Genomic DNA, 20,856 nt, shown 5'->3' with positions numbered 1-20,856 from the left:
GAGGAGAGGAGAGGAGAGGAGAGGAGAGGAGAGGAGAGGAGAGGAGAGGAGAGAGAGAATGAGAATGAGACACGGCACCTTTACCTTTGGAAAGGGTTGAATTCGTAATAAAAATTTGCAGATTGGCTTTTTAGTCTTTAGGGACACTGTTCTTAAAAGAATCAAAATGACAAGTGTTACAAACCACTCTTTCCCTTGTTGCCTCTGAAAAGGATATTAAATCTCTAGGGGCTCTGTGTTCAAGTGTAAGATGAGCTGCGAAGTCATCTGTGACATGATTAGGATCGCCTCCGGGTAATGCTGCACATATTGGACAAATCTGAAACGAAAGTAAAGAAAACGGGCTTAATACATACCCCCAACCGAGCAAACACCTTTCTCCAACCTTTACTATGATCATGTTTTCAATGTGTGAAACACAGTGGCGGCCTAAGTAAGAATTGCAGTGCATCAAACGCTGCAGCTCTCAGCTAACACCCCCAGCTGTGTGCGACTGCAGACCTGGGGGAAATGCTCCTGGGGTCAGACCCAACAATTCTAGGCAGACAGCTGAAAACTGACTCCTGGAAATGCCTACCAACAACCCCATCAATTCCTTTATATGGTCTAGTATAAATAGGTTCCATTTTAAAATGTGCTATGTGGTACACGTTCATGTCAATGTTCAGTCTTGAATGGATAATTGAGTCACAAGTTTATAGCCTGACCTCCCACCTCCCCCCCAGAGTAAGACAACAGACAGCCAGTCTCCACATGAGATAGCAGGGGCGGTGAAGTGGTGCATGATCACTGCCAGTATGCAAACATTCTCTGTATATTTATATTTATGAGCAGAATTTCCATGGGGCAAGAGAGCAGGGAGCCATTTTTCAAAGAAGCTGATTTCCTAAATACAAAGAGGAGTAGGTAAGGATTGGGAGAAAATGAAGGGTAACACACTCAGGAACCAATGTTGGATCAGAAGCCTGTGACCAGGTCAAGACCAAAGTTAGATGACCTATTTCTCTCTGGGTCACAGGGCCAGAGACGGAAGGCGTACAGTAGGAATACAATGGTGGGGAAAAGCTTTAGTAGTTCCACAAAGTGGAAACAGCAGTTTCAACACTAGTGGACTTAAAGACAGGAGGGATAGAAAGAATGAGAACTCAGAGGGAAGGTTCGGAGCTCTTCTGGAAACCACAGCAGGCAGATGATGGTCCGTCAAAGAATGTCGCCAAGAGTTGACCTTAAAGACAGGGCCAAGAAGGCAGGTCTGAAGCGGAGAGGCAAGATCAAAGGGAGCCCAGGAGATGTATCGTTATAGTTTTAGGTTTTTGCCACGGGTAACGAAGTTGAAGCCAGGAGAGGTGATTCATCTGGTCAGGACATGCACTATCTGCCGAAATTCTTTCCCCTTGAAGTAAAATTCAGAATCAGCTGAGCACTGGAGACCATGAAGCCTGGGGAAGGTGAGGCTGGAAAAGGATGGTGGTCAAGTGTGGAGGGTGAACAGGCTCCTCAGAGTCTTATAAGCAGCTAAGACAAGGCAAAGACTTCTAAGGACCAGAAAGCAGGGTTGCCCTGAGTGGTTCTCTCCCTCTTATGCCCAGTCAGCTGTCCCGATCACTTACTTCACAACTCAGAATATATGAAGCTAATCAAGTAATTGTCCTAACAATATTCAAGAGAGTCCAGAGATGTCCATGAGAAATGATGCTTACTTATGACAGTGTGGAAAACAATGAGGGCGGTCACGATGGAATGTGCCTGCGAGGTAAATGAGAGAGGTCGACAGGCATGTTCCTTGCTTTCTTAGATGTCAGAAAGGTCTTTATCGTTCACTGAGAAAAGCAAACACATCTGATTGTAACAAGATAGAGCATCTACTCTCTTGATGAGGAGTTTCAGGCTTACTGTCTGTACCACTCCTGTGTTTTATGAGATTGCCAGACTGCTGACTTAAGTCAACAGGAAACAAACCAAAACAACCCAAAGAAACTAACATGGAATACGCCTCAGTTGTTCAAAAAGAAACCAAGCTAGTTGAGTGACTTAAGTTTCCATTTTGCACAGCGGACACTGACCTGTTTGTAGTTTGTTACAACACCCTAAGACGGTGGTACTTCCAAGAAACAAGCTAACCACCCAAAGGAAGGGCATCTTCCTACAGTCACAATGTTTCCTTCAGACTGACTGGCCTGTGGGTACAACGCAGGGGCTGCAGTGCTCTGAAGCCACAGTGAAATGTAGAGGAGGGGGAGGAGCACCTAATTTGGACGGTAGGCACAGAAAATGGAGACTAGGATGGGCTCCAGTGGGAGAGGCTGGCCCCCTGTGGCTCACCGAGCTCCTCCAGCAAGGAAAAGGAGAGGGGCTAGGTTCCAATGCAGGTGGGCCCAGGGCCCTGCTAATAGTTTTACAAGACATAAGTTTTACAGTTTATATCTTACAAGCAACCTGATTCATGTTGTAGGATGAAAACAGTGATAGTGCAAGGTTCCGTATTCTGAGAGGCAATGGAGGGGCACGATGAGGGAAAGGAGAGCAAAAGAAAACAGGAGGACCAGAAAGACGCAAGGGAGGAGAAGCGTGAGAGACAGCCACCCAGGGCGCACATGGCTGCGCTTCGAGCGTGTCCTTACTGGGTCCCATTGCCTGAACAGAAACAATCCGCATAGAAGGTAGGTGATTAACCCTACCACCACGGCAGGTTGGTCAATAAGCATGTATCATACTTCTGCGGTCGTATGATATAGTGACAGATCTATTACTGGGACAGGAGAACTGCACAAAAACACCAGCTTAAGACTATGACAAACTGTCAATACGAGGCTTTCCAATTAGCTTAAATTAGTGCTTCCTATTCGACCACTAAGCTTGGTCAATATTGTGCTTTTGGGTTTTGTTCCACATTTTTTCTCCCACTCTATCAAGGACCTTCTAATGCAGTGGTTCTCAACCTTCCTAATGCTGCGACCCTTTAATACAGTTCCTCATGTTGTGGTGACCCCCCAACCATAAAGTTATTTTTGTTGCTACTTCATAACTGTAATTTTGTTACTGTTATGAATCAGGCGCCGTTGTGACCCACAGGTTGAGAACCACTGTTCTAATGTGATCCCTTTCAGAGCAGTGGGCAGTGACAGCTGCGTCATCTATCTCAGCGTCTTGGGGACTGGAGTCGCACAGTTCATTAGTCCATTCAACTGTTTCCATGCATCTTTGAGTTCCCCTACTCTTCTTTCCCTCAGACAGTGAGAGACCAATAGTTGAATCTTAGATTCAACTCACCAGCTTTTAGGACTCCAGTAGTTCTCACCAAAATAGGATGTATAATACGGTGGACTAATGGACCCAGGTGTCATGAGACCCAGTCCAGCCATCAGTCCTGTTTTGGTCTGCAGCCCTTTGGGAAACCTGTCCTAATGTCCTGGGTTGAGATTCTTCCCGGAGCCCCAGTGCATGATTACCAGTGACTTTTTAAACTCAGGTTGCCACCAATGACTGGAGTACCATACCTTTTGAAGTCACTGTTTCAGAGCTCGACTAGTGCCAGAGACAGAATGTTGTCTGGTGTGGCTGTATGAGTTCAACAAAGTGGGCAGAAGAGACCTGAATCTGCTTTAGACTGGTGGATAATTACATGAGGAAGAATGTATGGCATTCTTACTTAAAAATAAAATCAAGCACAAGTCTATAGATTGTTAAGTCCCCTGCTGTGATTGGTCTCTTTCATTTTTTAAAATCCTGGCAGCCTTTACAACAAGTTTCTTGACCACTTTGCTCAGTCACAGAAATATGCATTAAAAAATGTGAAAAAACAAAACAAAAATAATCGTCTAACTGGTAAAGCATATAAAATGGCTAACTCAAGGTGGATCAGAGCAAAATATTCAGCTCACACTGAGGAGGTAGGCTCATCAATTAGATGGGCCATCCTCAGACCACATGAAGGTGTCCTTAAGCTCAGATTCTGGGACACTTTACTTCTTCACAGCAAACACCTTAAGTGAAATAATTGGCAACTGGCATTTCTTGACTAGGTTTCTGGATCACTAACTTTATCAAGCCATTTCTTTATTTTTAAAAAATCATCTTATTGGAGGCTGGTACAACACTTATCACAATCCACCCATCTATTCATTGTCAAGCACATTTGTTGCCATCATCACTTTCAAAACATTTGCTCTCTACTTGAGCCCTTGGTATCAGCTCATTTCCTTCCCCTCCCTCCTGAACCCTTAATTTGTAAATTATTATTTTTTCATGTCTTACACTGACTGACGTCTCCCTTGACCCACTTTCATTGTCCATCCCCCAAGGAGGGGGTTATATGTAGATCACTGTGATCGGTTCCCCCTTTCTCCCCCCACTTCACCTCCTGATAACACTACTCTCATTATTGGTCCTGAGGGGTTTATCTGTCCTGGATTCACTGTGTTTCCAGCTCTTATCTGTACCAGTGTACATCCTCTGGTCTAACCAGATTTGTAAGGTAGAATTGGGATCCTAATAGTGGGGGGAAAAAGGGGGGCAGGGAGCATTAAAGAACAAGAGGAAAGTTATGTTTCATTGGTGCTATACTGCACCCTGACTGCTATACTGCACCTCCTCTCCGAGACCCGTCTGTATGGGGATGTCCAGTTGCTCACAGATGGACTTTGGGTCTCCACTCCGCACTCCCCCTCATTTACAATGATATGATTTTTTGTCCTGGGTCTTAGATGCCTGATACCTGATCCTATAGACACCTCATGATCACACAGGCTGGTGTGCTTCTTCCATGTGGGCTTTGTTGCATCTCAGCTAGATGGCTGTTTGTATTCCTTCAAGCCCCCAGATGCTGTATCTTTTGATAGCTGGGCACCATCAGCTTTCGTCACCACATTTGCTTATGCACCTACTTTGTCTTCAGTGATCGTGTCGGGAAGGTAAGCATAATGGAATGCCAGTTTAATAGAACAAAGTGTTCTTGCATTGAGGGAGTACTTGAGTAGAGGCCCAATGTCCCATCTGCTACCTTAATACTAAACCTATACATATATGCACATAGATCTATTTCCCCATCATATATAAATATATTTACATATGTACATGCCTGTATTTAGACCTCTATAAAAGCCCCTTGCCTCCTAGTTCTTTCTTCTATTTCCTTTTACTTTCCTCTTGTCCCACTATCATGTCCAGACTTTATTTGGGTTTCAGTAATTCCTCTCGGTTACAATGCCCTGATCAAGCCGTACCAGGCCTCCTACACCCTCCTCGCCATCGATTTTGGATCACTTGTCCCTGGGGTTGTTAACACCCACTTCCTTTCCCCCACCACCCTCTCCCCCATGTCCCCCTAGAACGGTTGTTTTCTCCTCTAGATTGTTTATCCCACCTATCTTATCTACATAGATATGCAGAGATAAAAAAAACAACACAAAAACAAGACAGAGCAAGACAAAGCAACAAAAGAAAGCAACACAATAACAACATAACCAACGATCAAAAAGAAAAGCCATAGTTCAAGGTCTGTTGACCTTTAGGAGTGTTTTCTGGTGGGGTGCCTATGCCCTGCTCCCACAGTCTATCTTTGGTACTCCCTCGGGACTTCGTTGCTCTGCTCCCCTTGTTCTGTTGCACGCCCTCAGTGTTTCCCTCAGTGTGGTGGGGTCAGATCGGGGGCAATTCCCACTGTCTCCAGTGTTGTCCCCTGTAGCGCATTAGGTCAGTGAGGGGCATCATGTTTCTAGTGGGGCTGGCCCTATGGTCCGCTCTGTGCACTGGCTGCTGTGAGCAGGAATGTCTTCAGGGGTTGGTGAGCCAGGATGTGCTCCACTCTCTCTCCCCCCCCCTTCATTTGCTCCTGTGTGTTCTGATCAGACATGTCCCTCTCCCTGAGCTGTAGCTTCAGTGCTGTCCTCTGAAGTGAATTATTTTGTGTGTGTGTGGGGGTGGGGGTGGGGGTGGGGGCTGTCCATGTAGTTGGGATTGGGGCTGGCCCCTCAGACCTCTGTATTCTTAAATCAGATTACTTTTAGATTCATCAGAAACATTTTCTTTTTGAAATTATGGGCTCAAAAGCTGTTAAATTTCCCTCTATCGTTACTTCTGGTGGTAGTACATTTGATACAGCAGTTATCTGGCAATGAGCACAGCCTTGGAATGGGCAGCACAGCTGTTCTGTAATTTCTACTGCTTTCCTGCTCCATCTCCACGTGGTCTTGGTGGTGAAGCTCAGGCGGCGTCAGAAGAGCTGCAGAGCCACTCAAGTGCTGCTTTCTTCCCTTCTCAAAGGACAAGCGAAGTGGGCTAGTCGTGGAGAAAATATAGTTATTCTGTAAAGGTGCTGAAATCTTCTTTATTTATTATTCAAATGGACACATTTTCTGGTTTAAAGGTTCTCTAATACCTGGATTCACTCAGCCTTCAGTTTTGTTTCCCATTATCTCTCAAAACAATTAATACTTTGGCTTCCCCTCCATCCACTATGGTCTTTCTCAACACTCATTGTGGGTTCAGGTTGTCTTCACCTTTGGATAATGCTTCTCTGTCCACCTTTAAGGAGCCCTGATGGCATATTGGTTATACTTTGAGCTGCTAACCGCAAGGTCAGAGGTTCCAAATCACCCGAGGGAAAAATACAGGGCTTCTACTCCTGTAAAGAGTTAAGAATTGTGGAAACTCACAGAAGCAGTTCTCCCTGTCCTACAGGGTCACCGTGAGCTGGCACTGACTTTATAACAGTCAATGTGTTTTTTTGAGTTTGGTTCACTGTCCAAAAATTACACCCTTTCTCAGGCTTGGCTCAAGGTCGTCTCTAAGTCCTCTTCATTTCTCCGATTGTGTCGATAAGCTAGTCTGATCTTTAATCATGCCACCAGGTCTGTGTGCACAGAAGCCACGTTTTCCATATGCTGCCAGCTGGCAACACTGTGTCTTACATTAAGAATTTGACCAATTGAGAAAACAACCATTTTGTCATCTTCTCATTTCACATCAATTAAATACAATGTTCTTGGGTAATACATGAAGATATAGTCTTGTAAAAGGTCAGTAAACATACATAGCCTCTGCAAGGCTCCCTTTCCAAGCAATGTGTAATAAATGGCCCAGGAATTATCTAGCAACCTTTTCTAACTCTCATCATCTTTCTGAGGGCAAAGAAGTGGGGTGACGCACACATACGGTGTGTTCCCCTCACTCTTTCTTTTTTACAGTTAACAACTCAGTTAATTTTTGCTCAGGCACCCACACTTTTCTCACATGCAAGCCTTCTGCAGCCCCCAACCTCCTGTGTCCTCTTACTTTTGTTTCCTCATTGCATGAACATTCTTTGCTTCCCCACTCTCACTCCTTATTCCTATCGCAGTGGTAAGTCAAATTATTAACTTTAGTCATCATGAAAAGTTAAAAGAAGTATTTGCTTTTTATTTGTGCAAACCTCTCAAGAAGTGGTGTGTGATCATCACCCCCATCAACTCTGAAAGCTTTTCTTCCTCACTGTATCCACCTACATTGACTCCCCATGCCCTCTACCCTCCCCCACAGGCCATCACCAATCTAGCTATATGTCTCCATCACCGACCACCCAGCTTCCCTACCTCAGTGAACATAAAAGATCAAGGCAGACAACGAACAGGGACCCTGCAACAATGGCCATAGAAAGAGAGAAAGACTTCAATGATTCAAATAGACTTGGGGCTACCACTGTCATCCAAAGCTTTCGGAAAACTAGCTGTTTAGAATTTAAGCACTGAATGGTTTCCTCTTTAAGTTGGGATGTTTCAAATGTAGAGGAACCCATTCTTTGCCATAGCTCTAATGTCTTCATCCTTCTATGAATTTACTCCTCCTCCCCCAAATAATAAGCACAAGACAGAGAAAAACATAACATCAAATCAAAGAACATTCCTGTGTTCATACGATACGAATTTCTAGTATTAAAAGATAGGTAGTCTTTAAAAAAAAAAAGTTAGGTAGTCTTCCCTGGGCTACTCACCACAACTCTGCTGGTTTAAATGGTTGGTTTACCATGTTGAGTAATGAACCAGGTAAACTAAAAGATGTTTACAAATATAGCCTCCTTTAACCAGGCTTACTGGTTGGGGAAAGATGGGTGGAACCCTCAAGACCATGTCCCTTAAGTTGCCCTGCAGGCTTGGAATGGAACAGTTTTCAGCCAAACAGGTCTGTAAGGGCAATAATAACATTGGTGAGACAAATACCTCTAAGGGAAATAATCAAAAGACAGTATTTATCCAAAGACGAGGTTCAGAAGGGTTAGGAGAGGAAGAGAAATGGAAACAGGAAACATAGGAAGAGGAACAAGGGATTTTGCACTATGGGGATGGCAATCAATGCTATGAAACAAAATGTGTATGAATTGCTGAATGGAAAATAGAATTACTCTGTAAACTTCACCCAATTCACAATTTAAAAAAATAGTTTTTTAAAAGTTGGAAGTTCTTCCTATTTTATGGCACATAAATGGTCTGCATAAACTGACTGCATCTTCTAAGGCTGTACTGAGCACAATCACCCCGTGCTAATTCTTTAAAGTATTCACTAACCACACGGTCAGCTGTTCAAACCCACCAGCAACTCCATGGGAGAAAAATGAGGCTGTATTTGCCTGTAAAGATTTATAGCCCCCAAACCCCTATACAGGGTCACTATGAATCAGAATCAATCCATTTATTGTGTGGGTTTTAGTTTTTTCATTAACGAACTCATGATAATAATACTTTAAGTTATAAGTATTAGATTAAATATCAAGAAACAGAAATAGTTTCTATTCACTATTGAAGTTTATATAAGTTTCATCTTGAGGGTGTTTTAAACTGAGTCAGTAGAACTTTAAGCCAAGAAAAAAAACAAAAAGCCACACACATATCCCACCCAAGCCTTTATGTGCATATTGGGAAGGGTGGGGTGGGGGTGGGGTTGACATTTTACTGAGCTAATTACTGGCAGGCCAAAAACTTCAGGTTTTGGATCTCCTGCTCAATCAGAAGCAGAAATGTATTTTATAATTATTTTTAAGTATAATATGAAAACTAAGTCTGAGCTTAGTTTTGATTCCATCCATAAAGGACTAGTGGAAAAGCCCATGCTGTGAGGGCCTCCCAGAACCATCTCCTTGGCAGCTGTTTGTACCTTGCCATTCATTTGGCCAACAGAAGACCTTTTGGGTTCAGGCGATAAGAGAATGCTTTGAAAATGATGATGGCGGCATATGTGCAAATGTGCTTGACACATTAGAGGAATGTATGGATTGTGATAAGAAATGTAAGAGCCCCCAATAAAAGTATTAAAAAAAGACCATTTAGGTTTTGAATGTGCACACTGTTCAATTTGATTATGCTTTTCTGTTCTTACAGTAGGATACTTAAGTTGATTTATAATTAAGTAGGGTTTATTTCATATTGAATTTGTTTTTCCTCTAAGTTCCACCTCCCCCATCTTAATGCTGGCTAAAATACAGGGCTGCCACCTGTATTTTAGAAATTAAAATCAAATGTATATGGTGATATGGAAGTTCACAAAACCTACACCATAACTTAGGTACAATGAGAACTTCAGATCACTCCAAGTTGTCCCAGTCCTGTATGCTGGCCCGAATTCACTCGAGAAATAGCGCCTCCATAGTCAGATAGCATAGAAACCCATCATAATTCCATTCCTCCCCTACTTCTGTGAGGGTAGCTTACTTGTTGATTTTGAGAGAGAACTGGGAACCGTCTATTGCTAAATAGGGTCAATAAGGATTTTAAAGGTGGGAAGGAGGACCCAGAAGCCAAAATCAAGCAGCCATTTTCATGAAGAACTAGAAACTGACTCTTAAGTTTGTGGTATTGTTTTTTTAAAAGATTAAATTAGAGTCTCATGATGACAGAAACTCTGTATGTTTTTCTTCTTAAAGGCAAAACCAGTTTGTCAAGCAAGGTCCAGCTTGAGAGAGTACCCTAAGGAAAATGACCTCAGCCATGAAGGCAGAGGTTGGCCTATTCAGATAATTTGAATTTGCTTTGTGATTTTTAACCCAGGGGTATAGTAGGCAGAATAAAGTTGTAGGGAGGAGATGAGACAAGGCCGAAGAGTGCTTAGTACTGTTAGTACTATAACTGAGTACTATTAAAACTAATTCTAATTTGCCAATAGCTACCAGAGACCTCCTATCTTTAATTTATACTACTCTCCCTAGGAATTTTTTTGCAAACCCTGTACATATTTCCACGAGACTATCTTGAAAGCAATTTTCTGGATGTTGAACTTGACAAACTTGTACTTACTTCACAGGACAAGAAAAAGCCAGCTTGTGTGGCCAACGGATTTAAAATAAACGTTGCTAATATGTTAACATGTTAATATGGAAATCAACTCAACGGCGTCCAACAACAAAACTGCTGCTTTCTTACCCAGCAAACCCTTCCCACTAGACATTTCTCCTATTTGAAAACAGCTGTGTTCCCTTTTGCCATATGGAATTTTAAAGAAACACAGAGGAATACTACAGAGCAAGAAAAATTTCCCCACAAACACAACCCTCCCAGATATAACCAAATACTGACAAATACTAGCACAAATACCTTCCTATAAAAGGTACTTATTCTCATAATAATCTGACATTCAGCTTAACACAATAAAATATTTCAAAAGTCCTTTTATGTACCACCATCTCCCCCTAGCATTAATTAAAATAGTCTACAGTGAGATTGTGAGAAATTTATAAAATCACCTTTTGATTTTCATTGATAAGTTAGTGTGTTGTAGCATAATAATATCATGGCATTCCAAAAGTGAAACTCAATTTGTTACAAACACATCTCAGCAATCAACACAAAGGAGGCAGGATATATTATTAACCTACTATACCAAAAACATTGCAACAGTGCAGGCTATCTGAACTCCTTTTCAAGAAGCTAATAAAAACAAAGTAAAGAAATAAAAACAAAAACAGTAAACAAAGTTCCTCGTAGTGACATGACAGAACGAATAAAGGACTGCTACTTGCATGAAAAGAATAATCGATTATAACATAATTTTCTAGTAAGAAACACTGGTGAGCCAAAAGTGCTTTTACTTTTTGGGCATTATGTTTTTCATAGAAATTGCAATAGTTGCTACATAAAAAACTGAAGGGAGATTAATTATACATCATCCATTAGTGATAAAAGCCATACTCCAGTTTGAAACACACACACACACACACACACACACACACACACACACACACACACACCCAACAACACACAAAACAAACAAAACCCCTAAAAGCTCAGTAATTACTTGAAGTGCAAGTCAGCTCAAATATCATCTCAGAAGACTTTTAAACAATTTCAGGATCCTCTCTTAATGACCCTTTACGTTAAAAAACAAACCCAAATCACTGACACCTGATTTGTGACTCAGAGGGCAAGGTCAAATGGCCCCTGTGGGTGTCTGCAGGGTAAGTCTTTAAAGGAACACAAAGCCTCATCTTTCTCCCTTGGAGAGGCTGCTAAGTTCTTACTGCTGGCCTTGTGGTTCGCAGCCCAACTCCTACCCACTAAGCCAAGGTTGCTCTAACCTGTTTGTGCATCGGAGCCATGATCCTAGTCCTTCCTGGCTAGCTGATCGTACTTGCATAATCTCACTTGTTCTCTATTGCTCACTCTAACCGCCAGGCTGATGGATTTGAATTTGATCTTCCCACAACCAAAATAGGTGAGTTGTTCCAATCTACCAAATATTAGGGGTTACTAGGAGGGTTTAAAAACACATTGTGCTTAATTTTGCATTATTTACTGTATTTTAAGCAAAACTTTCTTCATTTGGCAAGTACCAAAAAGAGTGCGTGTAAGTGGAAACAAAGGTCTATATACTCTTAAAGTAAAAAACTTTAAAAACCCTTAAAAATACAACACACACACACACACACACACACACACACACACACACACACACACCAGGCAGATACACCTTACTTTCTTCAGTAATTGTTCAAATCTGTCCACTTTCCCCCTCCTGGTTCACCATTTTTGGGTCTTTACCATATCTTTCTCTTATTATTCTCTTTAGCAAGCACTTGCTTAGTTCTCTGGAATCTTATACTAGGATTACATCATTCCCAATCTCATTCCAGCCAGTACACTAAATACTAGCAAATAAAAATCATTGTTACCTTTCTTCTCTTGGCTTCTGACATGTGAAACAGCTTCATTGCTGGTACCTTTAAAAGTTTGTGTCCAATAGCCACCTCCACTATGCATTCCATGAGAGGTTATTATTTTCCATAGTACCTGGTTTTGAAGATATTTGGCCTCTCTTTTCCTCCACACCACCCCAAAACCTTCTTAAGTTAATCAAAAAGGAGTGTCAAATCTAAAGTTGGACCAGTGAATCCCTCATGGAAAGGAGACAAAAAACTGTAAGCAAAGACTATAAAATTGTTTTAAATCTGAACCCGAGAACGTTTGCTACTAAGCCACACAGAGAAATAAAGTCTGGATTGATGAGACAACATGGATGAGCCTTGAACGCATTATGCAGCATGACTTAGCTCACTCACACAAGTCTATCATGTATATGCCTACTTACATGGAATATCTAGAAGAGGCATATGTACAGAACAAAATTCATGAGTGGTTACCAGGGGCCTGAAGAAGGAGAAAGGGGAGCTATTGCTTAATAGGTTTCTATTTGAAGTGTTGAGAAATAGGTAATGGTTTGGAAACAGGTAATGGTTATGGTTGTAAAACATTGTGAATGTAAATTACATCACTGAATTGTGCACTTTAAATTGGCACAATTTATATATGGCTTACAATGAAAACACTTTAAAGATAAATAAATCTGGTAAAGCAACAAAACTCACAACGTATGTAGATTAAAATAATTAAAGTAAGGCTCGTCTGGGGTTGGGTTTTATTTCCAAAACAGAGTAATCTGTTTTTCATTCATGGAATGAACATAAATTACTACTGGTTTCACCAATACCCGAATAGAAAACAGGGTAATTGTGTCCAACGGGATAATGAAAGGACGGTATACTGACATCTCCAGGCTGATAACCACTGTAGGGTGCTTGCTTTTGTAGGAGAGGGGGGGAGCACACGCGTGACCACACGGAGGTTTCAGAGAAGACATCTGTACATGTGCATTCACCTTTGCTGCAAATAGATCCATGAATGTGATGGAACATATACAGGGAAGACTTCTTAGATATAACCAAACACCTTGAAGGAATGTCACTGAGTCAGGATGCTTGGGACTGGAGTCCCAGGGATACCGCAGTTAATGGGCATAACATACTCCACAGAGATAATGTTCTATAGCCTACGTTGTTGAGCAGCAACCAGGGTCAGAAGAGTTAGGAAGGCAAAGGGAATGGAGAGAACACAGGGAGGCATTGGGAAAGTGGTATTATATTGTAGAGATCCGCATCAATGACATGAAATGTGTGTCAAGTGTTGAATGGAGACGCCAATAAAATGACTTTAAAAAAAGAAGTGTTGAATGGAAAACTGATCTTTACTGTAACTTTCATCCAACTCACAATAAAGAGTTGAAGCAAAATATGAATGCCTAATTTACAACAAGGGAGCCTTTATTGCATACAATTGAACAAAGTACCCAAACAGAAAAGAAATCAAAGAGAAATTATTGCAACATTTCTCCAACAACCAGGATGGAGATGCAATCAAGTGAGGCTTCTTCCCACTGCTATCCAAGACAATACCCAAAGGAGGCAGCCACTTTTACAGAAGAAAAACAAAGAATTGAGAATAGCAATGGCTTGAGGACTACTTAGTGTAAGTTTGTCAACTAATTGAACTATAAGTCTCACAGTAACTTTCAGTCCCAAAGGAGCAATGTAAATGGGATCGAGAGTCAAACTGCATTCTGCATGGCAGTACTGCCAGGGCTACAGCAAAGGCTGCATAGGGCAGTGCTTAGTATGAGCTCTGGCTGAGTTCAAACATGTGGCCCTGCCCATTACTACTTAAGGGTCTTTGACATGCCACTTTCTTTGGTTTCAGCCAATTCATTTTGAGTACATTAAGGTTTATTAGTTGCTGCAATCAATAAAATGACATAATTAAATATAAAATTTTATATACAAATAGGTACGATTTATAGAAAACTTTTTTTTGGGCCAAGTTCTCCAAACTCAACACCGACAGTTCATATTAAGTCTTCACTTCACCTAGTACTACCACTAAAAATGGTGTGTTCAGTGCCCACTGAGTATACTTTTATCATTTCGTGAGGCTGCATGTACGCCGACTCACACGTCAAGCACTGACTCCCTAAAGCATTCAAGACTCTGAATTACTGTGGGTCCCCGGTGGTTAGCTACAGGGAACTACTGGCTAGAAGGAACTTGTAGGAGACTTTGATTTAGAAAGCAAACCTTCCGAGTGTGAAACCAAGATTCGTGATGTGCTATCAGAATGGGCTACAGCTTACTTACCCAAACTTTTCAATTTCCTTGAGAAGGCTGCCTCTAGAGGAAAAAGCAGGCAAGTAGCGGGATACTGTTAAAAGAGAGGGCTCCCGGGTGAGTGCTTTGAATCTTTTTACAACGCATTCAAGAGTGTGCTCTGGAAGATGATCAAGACTCCAAGTACTGTGCTTTTACCAAGAGGCAAAGAAAGGCTACTGTGGACAAACGAAGGTTATTTTTTCATCCAAATGCAGTCTCCTAGGAGGTGTACGCTGCCCTGGTAAAAGATGCTTTCATAATGAAAATGCAAACAGTAACAGTATACTTAGCAGGAGGTAGATGACAGGGACCTAACTCTATTTATTTTAGGAAAATGTACCGTACAACATTTAGGAACAACGCTGCTTCACTTACCACTTCTGTTGATGTTTCCGCATGCTCAGAAGTAACGTGCTCTTGAAGCGACGTCTCTGTGTAACCCATTTTCCCACAGTAGGGACAAGTAAAAGACTGTGGCTGCTCTACAGAGAACGCTTCCCCGCCATAGTACAAATCTGAAAACATAAGACGGAATTGCAATGAGGAGTATTTTTTTAAGTGTATATATAAATTTGATCACAGGATACAGGGGTGAAATCTCCATCGATAATCTCCTTTTGTCAGAGCTCTGAGGCCATCTGTAACCTTCCCATCCCCCAGGAGTCCATGGCACTATCCCAAACTCCTGTCCCATACGGTTAGGTTAGTCACAAGAGAAAATGAAGGCAACATGTTTTATCCCTTTATTTTATTCTGTAACAGCTCTCATTTCATCTCTGGTCCTTAATTTTAGGGTAATTTATTTTTCCCAGGTGTCGTGACTTTTGGCTGGTAGCCTGCACGGGTGGCAATTCAAACTCACTACTAGGCTTACCATGGAAAAACATGAAGTTGTTTGTTCCTGTAAAGATTTATAGTCTCAAAAAACTCTATATAGCTAAAACAAACAAACAAACGCCTCTATATAGAATTGCTGAGTTTAATTGGTCCAATGCAACGACTGGGCTGTATAAACTGTGACCAACACAGATATTAACATGATATTAGGATGTGTCAGTTACACACGTCTCAAGTGCTGGGAGGATAAGAACAGAGCACTGTGACCAATTCTGCCAATCAACCTATGTGCCGGTAGAACAACCAATCGTCTCGCAGGAAAGACTGCTGGCATTCACTCAGCTCAGAAAGATGGCAGACTGAATGCCAGACTACCACGGCTCACTCTGCTCAACTGGTAAATGAAGAACCCTCTAGAACAGTGGTTCTCAACCTGTGGGTCACAACCCCTTTGGAGGTTGAATGACTCTTTCACAGGGGTCGCCAGACTCAAAACAGTAGCAAAATAACAGGAAGTAGCAACAAAAACAATTTTATGGTTGGGGGTCAACACAACATGAGGAACTGTATGAAAGGGTCGCTGCTTTAGGAAGGTTGAGAACCAATGATCTAATAAGTGAGAGTCTGAGGGAATCTGTAATTTGGCTTTTATTAGTCCATCTGAGGGAATATTTTTCTCACAAATAGTAACACAAAAAGAACTACAACTGAAAGCGTATTTAGCATGGTCTGCTACTTCATCAGAAAAAAAAATTACTTTATCACTTAAATGAAACAAATACCAGATATAAGAAGCCATTACTGCTTGTGTGAGAAAAGGGAAGCAAGTGTTCACTAAATAAAGCTTGTTCATACTTAATTCTTTAAGGAGATCTAATTCAGATTTAATTCTTTAAGGAGAACTCTCTTCTTAAAAATATCTGAAAGGTTTTATCTACTACATATATATCAACCACTTATTATGCTCAAAAGATTTGTGAGGTAGTTTTATGTTAAGTGGGGGTAGACATATTGAAAGGGCGGAAATGTCTCACTTCCATTAAGAGTATCTACAAGAATAATACAGCTAACATCATGCTTAATAGCAAAAGTCTAGGTGGTTTTTCCTTCTATAGTCAGAAACAAGATGATGTTTGCCCTTGACATTTCTGTTCAAAAGAGTATCTAATCAGGATGATAAGGGAGCGAAATGAAATAAAAGGCTTCCAAACAATGTTTACTTGCAGACGGCATGGACCATGGAAAGCCTACAGAACCCACTAACAAGCTACTATAGACAGACACTGTATGACCCAGTGTACACAAAATAGCTAGAGTAGGCAAATGTGCAGAGACCAAGATTTATCAAAAGTTCTCCAGAGCAGGAGAGAGCGAGAGTGAGAGAGCGAGAACATGTACACATGCTCAGGGGCATTGGATGTCTGCGAGGGGTAACAAATATTTGGAAACAGTGGTAGCGGCTGGCACGGTATGATGAGCAGAGGAACTGCGTATGTGAGGGGAAAAAAGGAAACAAGATCTTCACCTTACATCATACATAAAACTAAGTTCAAAAAGGATTAAGGACCTAAATATAACTAAAATCTTAACATTTTTTAGAAAACAAACAGGAGCAATATTGTTAGCCTAGTTTTCAACAATAGAATTAACAAGATTACAAACAGAAAAAGAAAAAATAAACCGAGAATTCAGAAAAATTAAAAATTTTTGTTCGTCAAAAAACTTTACCAAAAAACCCCCACAAAAACAAAACAAAAGGAAAGGCAAGCTATAACAGAAAAATATTGTTAGAAACCACAGACAGAATTAAGAATCAAGATATATATAAAATTTGACAACAACAAATGCCAGTCTAATCATAAAATGGGCAAATGACTTGAACAGGCATTTTACCAAAGAGATTAAAAGGCCACCAAGCAGAGTGTGCTGCTCAGTCATTAAGTATCAGAGATAGGCAAATCAAAACCACATGGGGTGCCATTCATTTCCACTAGGATGGCCAAAACAAAACACAAAAAATAACAAATGCTGGTGAGGATGTGGGAAAATTACAACTCTATTCATTGCTGTTGGAAATGCAAAAAGTTCAGGTGTTATGAAAAACAGCATGGCATTTCCTTAAACACCTAAAAATAGATATCCAGCAATTCCATTTCTAGGCATATGCCTTGACGTAAGAAAACAGAGACTCCAAAAGGTTTAAACAGTCTAAATGCTCAATAGCAGGTGAGTGAATAAACAAAAAGGTGGTACAGCCCGTAGGAGACGAAACAAATCTTGATACACACGGCAGCATGGACGGAGGCTGAAGACACTCCTAGCCACCAGGGTTGGGACGCCAGGGGAAGATTAATGGTGATGGAAAACTCACACTGATCAAGGGCAGGATTGCACAAGGTGAACCCTGCTAAAACTAAGGCAAGAACAAACACCAAATTTTTGGCGAAACTTTGGTAGAAGAATGATGAAATCCTCATGCTTTACAAAGATCTCTGGGGATCATGCTCCAAAGAAAGCAGCAGTTTACAAAGAGCTAATTCATTTAAAAAGGGATGAGATGATAAAAACGAAGTCAGCAGTGGCAGACCATCCAAATCAGTTTGCTAGGAAGTAATCTTGTTCGTGCCCTAATGGAAGAGAATTGGCGATTACCAGTAGAAACAACAGCCAACGCCAGAGACATCTCAATGGGTTATTTACACAGTTCTGACTGGAAAATTAAAGTTAAACAAACTTCCTGCTTAATGGGTGCCAAATGTGTTGCACCTAGAGCAGCCGCGTATGAGAGCAGAACATTTTAAACAAAATGTTTAAAGTGGACATTGGATACAGGCGAAGTCAAGATCCATTAGCACTGCTGTGAAGAATTCTAACAGGAGATGAAATGTGGCTTTCCAGGTACACTCCTGAAGAGAAAGAACAATCAAAGCAACAGCTGACAAGAGATGGGACTGACTGGCCAAGAAAAAAAGGTCTAGACAGAGTGTTTACGGATGATCAGGCATTTTGCTTACTGACTTTTTGGAGAGTCAAAAATGATGATGCCTACTTATTATGAGAATGTTTTGAGAAAGTTAGTTAAAGCATTAGCAGAAAAATGCCAGTAAAACTTCCTCAGAGGGTCCTCTCCACCACATCAATGTTCCTGCTCATTCCTTTCAACTAACGGGGGATTTTGCAAGTTTTCATTAAAAATCATAAGGTATCCATCCACATTACAGTCCTGATCTGACCCCTTCTAACACCATACCCCCCTACTGACCTGGTTAAATTCCCAGGACTCTCAGTTCTTTAGGGATGAACTAAGAGACTGATTTCACTGCTTACAAAAGTACCTTGATCTTGGAGCCTAGGTGGAGAAATAAAGTTTGTAGTTTTTATCTTTTAATTTAATTTTCCTACAAACTTTTGAAGTCCCTTGTATGTTGTTGTTAGCTACCACTGTTGACCCCAACTCCTGGTGGCCCCATGCCCAATCTGGCCCCTGCCATCCCTGTGATCGGATGTGTGGTCTCCATTGGATGATTTTCACCAGTGGATTGCCAGGCCTTTTTACTGAGTCATTCTTAAGTCTGGAAGGTCTCAGCGTCAGAGCTACAGCCAAAGCAGTACTCAGAGGTGGGCGATGGTGCACTGGAAATCAAACCTGGACCTCCCACTGGAGTAAGGTGAATTCTATCACCGAGCCTCAACTAAATGACATTTTGGAAAAGGCAAAATGCCAGAGGTTGTGAAAAAATCCAGGAATCAGGGGCAGGGAGAAGGATTAACAGGTTGCGCACAAGCTATTTTGGGAGCAGTAAAAGTACTCAGTATGAAATTATAATGGTGACTACGGGGCACTATGCCTTTGTTAAAACCCATAACCACGTTAAGGCAAAGAGTGAACCATGAAATCCTAATGCAATACATGGACTTTTGTTAATAATAATGAACTGATATCGACTCATTCATTGTAACAAATACACCACAAGAATGCAAGATGTTAATTGGAGAAACAATGTTAGAAGGGAGGGAGCCCAAGGAAACTTCCTGTGCTTTCTGCTCAGTTCTTCTATAAAACTGCTCCCCCCAAAAGAGCATCCAAAGTCCTGCTGCCTTTGAAGGTTTTGCTCCGCACACACGCATTCTTCCACACGCCTGCCATCAAGTTGTCTGTCTCTATTACACAAGTATGTGGGGTCAGGAGTGGATGAGAAAATCATTAGTCTTAAAGACCTTTAGAATCCCTTCTTGATCTGGAATTCTATGACTGTATGATTCTGGGCTGATTGAGACTTTTATTACTGCAAATTCCTAAAATACTCTTTTATTTTTAACCATAATATTTTCTTACACAGACATTTTAGTCTTCTCTCATATAAGTATGAGAGATAATATTCATCTTTCGTTGTTGCTAAAAGCGTTGTAGAAATTGAACAGCGAAATGAGAACTTGTACAGCTTTCCTTAAGGACAGACAATGTTTTCTCATCAGCTATAGAAACAACCTGCTTTCGGATAGCTAGAACAAGAACTTGTGCTTGTGTGCTACAATAGTTTTTACTGCATTCTGAGACACTTCTCTATTTCCTTCAGTTCCGTATACTGCTAATTGGTTTTCATAAACAAGTACACTTTGATTAAGCAGTCACTTAGAATATAAAAAAGTAAGACCCATCCTATTTTTAATGAACGTGAGGTCTTCTGTATGATACTGGGGATAGCTTTAGAACATGTTCCTGTACTTCTTCACATACCTAGCCCCAACGTTCTAAGGAAGAGTTCATTGAAATGGCAATGAAATACTCACCAAAATCTACCCTCGTTAATATGCACTGCATTGGGTGGTCAGTTGTATGCCTCGTTGTTGTTGCACCACTTTCATAACAAGATGCACAAAGATCGTAATCATAGCAAATTAAGCACTTGTATCTGCGACCTCGAAAATTTCCTTTTAAACATGCATCACAGCTGACACCTATAAAGGAAGAAATATTTGTAATTAGCAGCTATAAAAGACCATTTTCAGTTTCATAGAAATTTTCATCTGCTGGCTTAATCCTGTATTTTCTTCTCAAAATAACTAGAAATGACATAATGAAAATGCACGAATTTCCAACAGCATGGTGGAAAAGAACTTAAACTATTTGACAGAATATCGCAATGCCTTCTAAAAGGCCTTGGTGAGCTACCAAGAAGGCAAAAAAGAGGCATTAAAGAAGGCTTTCACCTCGAGGGCACTGCATTTTCCACAGGAGGTAAAAATCCGAGCTTAGATTTCGTAGCACAGTAGGACACAATACAAGAAGGCAAAGACTAAGGCCTGTTGATGGTGGCTATCTAGAGAAAGCCTTGTAAAGCGGAGACCTCAAGACGCCTTCAATGTACAGTGCACTAGAAATCTTCCTAGGCAATTAAAAAAAGCGGCTAAGTGAAAAGGTCCTTCAAACCACATCTCTGAAAATTCATAATCACACACCATCCTCCTTACAGGGCTATAGCCTGAATTCAAATGACCAAGTGATTTAAAAGATTTAAAGTGCTCTTAAACTAGTATTGCCACCGAGCATCTGGCAAAAATAAACTTCTAAGAAATGAGTTCAC

At 41.1% G+C, this 20,856-nt stretch overlaps 1 protein-coding gene across 1 annotated transcript in view; it reads right to left on the bottom strand.

Annotated features, from left to right (window-relative positions):
- Window positions 1–20,230, bottom strand: part of KCMF1 (potassium channel modulatory factor 1) — a 31,688-nt gene extending 11,458 nt beyond the window's left edge. The window contains exons 1-3 of the mRNA XM_030888454.2: window positions 20,063–20,230; window positions 14,810–14,949; window positions 218–319 (exon numbers count right to left, since the gene is read on the bottom strand). Coding sequence (XP_030744314.2) covers window positions 218–319; window positions 14,810–14,949; window positions 20,063–20,093 — 273 coding nt within the window. The 5' untranslated portion in view covers window positions 20,094–20,230. The remainder of the gene's footprint in view (window positions 1–217; window positions 320–14,809; window positions 14,950–20,062) is intronic.
- Window positions 20,231–20,856: the final 626 nt, after the last annotated feature.

The sequence above is a fragment of the Echinops telfairi genome, unplaced genomic scaffold (assembly GCF_000313985.2).
Source record: "Echinops telfairi isolate 266 unplaced genomic scaffold, ASM31398v2 ScPeMD7_7467;HRSCAF=8505_1, whole genome shotgun sequence".
Classification (NCBI taxonomy): domain Eukaryota; kingdom Metazoa; phylum Chordata; class Mammalia; order Afrosoricida; family Tenrecidae; genus Echinops; species Echinops telfairi.
This window is presented reverse-complemented; position numbering and strand designations above follow the sequence as displayed.